Genomic DNA, 6,000 nt, shown 5'->3' with positions numbered 1-6,000 from the left:
CTGATTAAAATGTTGAGGTGCACAGATTAGCATAAGCGATGGAATATTATATGTCTTGTGTCGTGGCATACTAGCCAATATAAAATAACAATTGAGGGACACACACAAATAGGAAAGTAACTTGTGCCCCAATATCAATAGTGAGTGGCAAATAATGAAATGATTTGATTTGTGACAGTTATAAGCACTTCTATTTCTGCAAGACACAGAAAGCAAATCCTATGGATTACATTCATATTACTTTAATAAGAGATGTTTCTTTTTGGTAATATATTTTGAAACTATGATATTTCAATTAAAATGTATATTATTAATAGTCATCATTAGCCCAGATACAATTCAACACCTTTCACTCATATTCACTCATCCATAAACTAGGCCCATAGACTTTAGTGGAGAAACATTGGTTGACACGCAGAACAACATAATGACTGACATTCATTTGAGCACTGAGCAGTCACTAAAAAGTTCATGACATCCATAACATGTTCCATTTTTTGCGGAGAACAGTTTTTGTTATACAAGTCCTGTTTGGTTGTGCAGATTTCCCCTTCTTTGTAATACATATAAAATGGTTTATTACATTCCAATATGTCCAATATTACCATTGTCCTCCTACCCTTGTCCATGACTGTACCTGTATAGAGAGGCCAGCTCATAGCTCATCACGTCGAAATACAAAATAGATCTTTGCGTTCATTAGTTCTTGTTCCACAAACCTCTACACCAGACATTGAAGCAGATTGTGAGCTGGCTGCAGCATACGCAGATGACAGGTCCATCCCTGTATTCTCATAGATTATAGGAATTAGTTTGGAGAAGACTAAATAGCAGATTACGTTATTATGTTTAAGTGTTAATGGAGGGACCTACAAGGACTAGGCGCAGATGCAGAATACTGTATGAACTATGCTACACATTTATTGTACTCCTGTGTGTCATTAAATGTGCAACAATGGGATCTGCCAAACCATAGCAGAAGAAACCGGCTCTTCCTGACGCTGTGGTTTGTGTTTCCTGTTTACTCTTCTATGGCCTTGTCCACCAGAGATAACCATGACGGAGTCCGCCTTCAGTTTCCCCGCTCTTTGTCTTCGGCCACTTTGTGGTGGTGCGCTGGGGTCAACTAGAAGATCATAAAGAGTACAATCTTCCCTTCCTACTTCATATGAATTTGAGCCATGAGACGGTGTGAGAGAGCCAGAAGAGGAAGATAAGTCACTTTTTTGTGCAATGGACCCCATGGATCCGCCAAGCCAAACGGAGCTGTCATTATTGTTGTTGGCTATAGCAGTACTGGCTTCCTCAGTTTGCCCATGAGCACTACGAGTGTCCTCGGTTTTCTCTTCCACATTTGAAGTCTGGCTAGATCTACTTGGTGTTCGCTTGGGTCTTTTGTTCACAGCAGTTGCCATTACGAGGAATTTGACAGCACCGTGGTGTGCATGGTAAGAGACCATTCCTCTTCCTAGAAGAAGAAATTAAGCCGTAATGATTATTCATTCCCACGTTCATGCAATACATACATCAATTTTTTTCCATTCTACATATTTTACATTTTGGTTTGCAGTATACACTTAAAATCTAGAGTCCGAGTCATCACCTTTATCAAGTTCATCAAACTACTGAACAATTTTAGCAGTGTGGCAGGGCACATTATCCTAGGCTATGCTTCTCCCGTACATCAGTGAGCCTTGAGTATATATAATCAGACAGCAGCACTCCACAAAACTCCAGAACTACAAGCTGGGGAAACTCACCAATGGGGCTTAGAATGCACACTCAAAACAGGATGCGAACTCTTCATCCACACTCAAATCCCAATAAACAGTTTGTTGCTAAAGCAGCATATGGGGTGCAAAGGAGACTCCTCAAAGAGTGCTTCTTAGTCAAAACATGCTTCTTTATTACCTTACATAAAAGACTCCTTTGCACCCCATATGCTGTTCTAGTAACAAACCGTTTATTGGGATTTGACTGTGGATGAAGAGTTCACATCCTGTTTTGAGCGTGCATTCTAAGCCCTATTGGTGAGTTCCCCTCCAGCTTGCATATGTAAGCCTTGGGCATCCTTGGCCTTGTCACTGGCATCTTTATGCTTGCCCATTTTCAACAAATCATCTGACTGCTCACTTGCTGCCCTATATATGTTATTGTCACAAGATGATTAATGTTATTCACTTCACCTGTCAGTAGTTCTAATGTTATGGCTGATCAGTGTATTTAACTGACCATTCTCTATATTACAGCTGCACAAACAGACCCAAGAGCCATGTTTAAAGGGGTTACGTCCGCAAACCTTTCTCACCCAATCTGATATTGGATGTTAAGAGCCATAACTGCATGCTGGGCATGAGGGTTGCTGAGGCCACTCTCTGATACCCAATGAGAATTGTGCTCTGTTCCTATTATTCTAATTAATGGGACCAGTGCATGATAGTCGCTAGTTGTCAGACAGTTGCATCAGCAACTCTCCTGGGAATTGTGCCAGTGTGTCTCTCCATGCCCAATGTCAGTTCAGGCAGCAGAGTATGCCTAGACAATCCCTAAAGAGGTTTCTTCCTTCTAATAATCATCGTGGACATTCCTTCCGTCGAGGCCAATATGGCCGCGCTCTTGGTTGCTTGTGTAGCAGTGTGTGGAGATGATAAGTCTTGAACAAGTTCATGTCACCCATTGGAAAAGAGGTGAACTGGGACTTCTTCCATAAGTGCTGTGTTTGCTTTCATGCTTCTACCGTTTGGATGTACTATATGAAGGATTCCTAAAACTCCATATTAACCCAACTAAGATATAATGACACCATTTATAGAATAGCTTTACCTAAAACATGTGAGCTCTGTTAGATATAATAGGAAAGAACTAACTTTCCTGTTGTCCTTTTAAATAGTTACTACTGTTGATGTCAGCAGGGGTGTAACTACAATGCATGCAGTAGATGCAATCGCACCAAGGTCCTGGAGCGTTAGACCTTGTTCATGCGGGAGGGATTTTCTGCGGATTTTCCGTGCGGACCCTCTGCATGGAAAATCCTGGCATTTGTAGTAGCAAAAAAGTAGATGAAATTTTCAAAAGCTCATCCACATACTACAGAAAAAAAATCGACACAAAATTCATGCGGAAATTGACACGCAATGTGGAATTTAAAGATAGTAAAAGTAAAGCACTATAATTGGAGACCCCTGATCAGACTTCGCATTGGGAGCCAGAAGCTTAAAGGTACGCCTCTGGATGTCACTAAAAGCAGAGTTTAGAAAAACAAGATAAAAAGAACACATTTATCAAGAAAATAAATGCAGCTCGACTGTCCTGAAAAACAGAGCAAAACAAAACAATGACATAGTGTCAAATGAGCAAGATCATCAGGTTTCCGATGTTCTGAGTTAAAAGACAAATAAAGAGGTTGGTGAGAGATTCCATTAACTTGGCAGAGTTATCTGCTCACGGGATAAACACTGAGCCTATTGCTTTACAGCTTCACCCACATCACAAATCACTGGCTGTTACAGATGTGAGAATTAGTCAGCCAGCACTTTGGGAAGCAGGACATAGCTAACTTGGCAAAGGTGCAGAAATACAAAGATGCACCAATTATAAAGTCACCCTCATTTCCATTTTCAGGACAAGCTTGCTGCAAAAAGTCCTAGTTCAGATGACTTCATTCCTGGGAGTAGTTAAAGGCTCATGGGCCTGAGTCCAAACTTCAGCTTAGGGCCCCCGCAACTACTCTTCATGGCTGCCATCAGTGCATTGCTGGGTGTCTTAAGTTACTCAATAGCATACAGGGGTATTACTAGGGTCTGAAAAAATACAGTTACAGTGTCTCAGTTCAAAATAATATAGTCACCATGCAATAGTCAGACACAATTTCCATACATTGATAGCGGATCCCCAGTAGACTTTACCCCTTCAATTGAAAAGGTGAATTCTGTTGCGGATTTCACCTTTTTTTTTAGTGCTACTGCACTTAACAGATGGGTCATTCCACATCAATTGGACCAATTTTCAAAATCGTCCCCACTCGACCGTCTCCGATTTTGCTGAAAATTTACTCAGATATATGTATATGTTTGAAACGAGGTTCTGTGAAGTTTTAGCTCCAGATCTTAAATACCTGTGGCACTGTCGCCTTTACACTGGAGGTCCCACTGAGCTCGCGGCTTCAGCTACAAGGATTTTGCAAACTTTGGCACATAGGCATTATAGAAATATACTGGCTATGATGCTGAAATTGGACATACTAGCTCAACTTTTGCTGGTGAACACAAAAAAATTAGTACCGGCTATCACAAAAGAATATATCGGCCACAATTTTGTGTCAAAGTAGCTTGAAAATCACGCCGCATGACATTTACACCAAACTTTGGCCAAGTATAGCTCAAGACCAAAAACCACTTGTAACCGGTGCTTTGCTCTGTACACCAAACAGCTACATGGCTTTGCACTGCTGCAATATCACGGTCAAAGCATATGTATTTGTGAAGATATTCACACCCACATATGATGAAAAATGTTAAATGATCAAATCTGACCTATTTTTAAGGTCAAATATCTAAAAAAGGGTACCCCTGAAATCTATTTATTTTGATATCAGTCGAAAGAGCAAATTTTTTTCTACTGGAATCATTTCTTTTCTTTTTGGAGTCTTTTAGGCTAAGGTAAGAAAAATGACTTTAAACATGGTGCTATTTACGCGCGTAATGCATTGTTTTTGCATTTGATTTTCAGATTCTTATCACATTCTTAGCTTGATTACAGAGTCATATTGTTGCTAATACGACAATACAGCTTCTTGGAGCCAATTATGTTGCAAATTCAGCAACAGTTCCAGACCACTTAGACTGAACATTATGGCTTGGGAACCAACAAAAGAGACCCAATATTAGGCTTGGGATCCTAGGCTAAGACACCCACCCTCAGGCTTCGGAACCTGTGATAAAGAGACCGCCCGTGGCTGGCCTTGCACGGCTATCGGGCGTGGCCCCTAGGCGATGGGGCTGCCAATTCTCAAAAGATTTGGCATTATTACAATTCTTAATAGGATTATAATACCAATTCTTAGGGAATTGGTAGTGGTATAACCACCATGGACCAACGCAAGGGTTTGAATAGTGCATTTATCATTCATTGCGTATGTTTAAAAACGCCATGTTCAGTGGCATTTTTCTTTTCTTAAACTGAAAGACTCCAAAAAATAAAATGATGATCCTTGTAGAGAAAAATTTGCTCTTTCGACTGATATCAAAATAAATAGATTTGAGGGGTACCCTTTTTTAGATATTTGACCTTAAAAATAGGTCAGATTTGATCATTTAACATTTTTCATCATATGTGGGTGTGAATATCTTCACAAATACATATGCTTTGACCGTGATATTGCAGCAGTGCAAAGCCATATAGCTGTTTGGTGTACTGGTCAAAGCACAAATTACCAATGGTTTTTGGTTTTGAGATATATTTAACCAAAGTATGGCTTAAGTTTGCAAAATCCTCGTAGCTGAAGCCGCGCGCTCATTGGGACCTCCAGTGAAAGGGCAACAGTGTCCCAGGTATTTGATATCTGGCCCTAGAACTTTACAGAACCTCGTTTCAAACATACATGTACATCCTTATAAATTTTCAGCAAAATCGGAGATGGCCGAGTGGGGACCACTGGTCCACTTGGCATGGAATGACCCAGATACCAATGCATTTCCTCATGTGGCACAGGGTGCTAAGGCAGTAGAAATGTAGTCCTAAGCTCCCACTCACGACCTGAAGGTTGCAAGTTCAATCCCTGAATGGTTCAGGTAGCTGGCTCAAGGTTGACTCAGCCTTCCATCCTTCTGAGGTCGGTAAAATAAGCACCCAGCTTGGTAGCTTGGTGGTGGTGGTGGTGGGGTAATAAGTAAATTACTTGAAAGCTCTGTGGAATAAGTTGGCACTATACAAATAACAAGATTTAATCTTTTATTTTATTTCCCCTTTCAAATTTTGGCTCATCAGGGAATCATTAATTAC

The 6,000-nt window shown here is 40.5% G+C and overlaps 1 protein-coding gene across 1 annotated transcript in view; it reads right to left on the bottom strand.

The window, feature by feature from the left end:
• Nucleotides 1-226: 226 nt before the first annotated feature.
• ARHGEF10 (Rho guanine nucleotide exchange factor 10) overlaps nt 227-6,000 on the bottom strand; it is a 140,110-nt gene continuing 134,336 nt past the window's right edge. The window contains exon 29 of the mRNA XM_066603570.1: nt 227-1,468. Coding sequence (XP_066459667.1) covers nt 942-1,468 — 527 coding nt within the window. The 3' untranslated portion in view covers nt 227-941. The remainder of the gene's footprint in view (nt 1,469-6,000) is intronic.

Source organism: Eleutherodactylus coqui, chromosome 1 (assembly GCF_035609145.1).
Source record: "Eleutherodactylus coqui strain aEleCoq1 chromosome 1, aEleCoq1.hap1, whole genome shotgun sequence".
NCBI lineage: Eukaryota > Metazoa > Chordata > Amphibia > Anura > Eleutherodactylidae > Eleutherodactylus > Eleutherodactylus coqui.
This window is presented reverse-complemented; position numbering and strand designations above follow the sequence as displayed.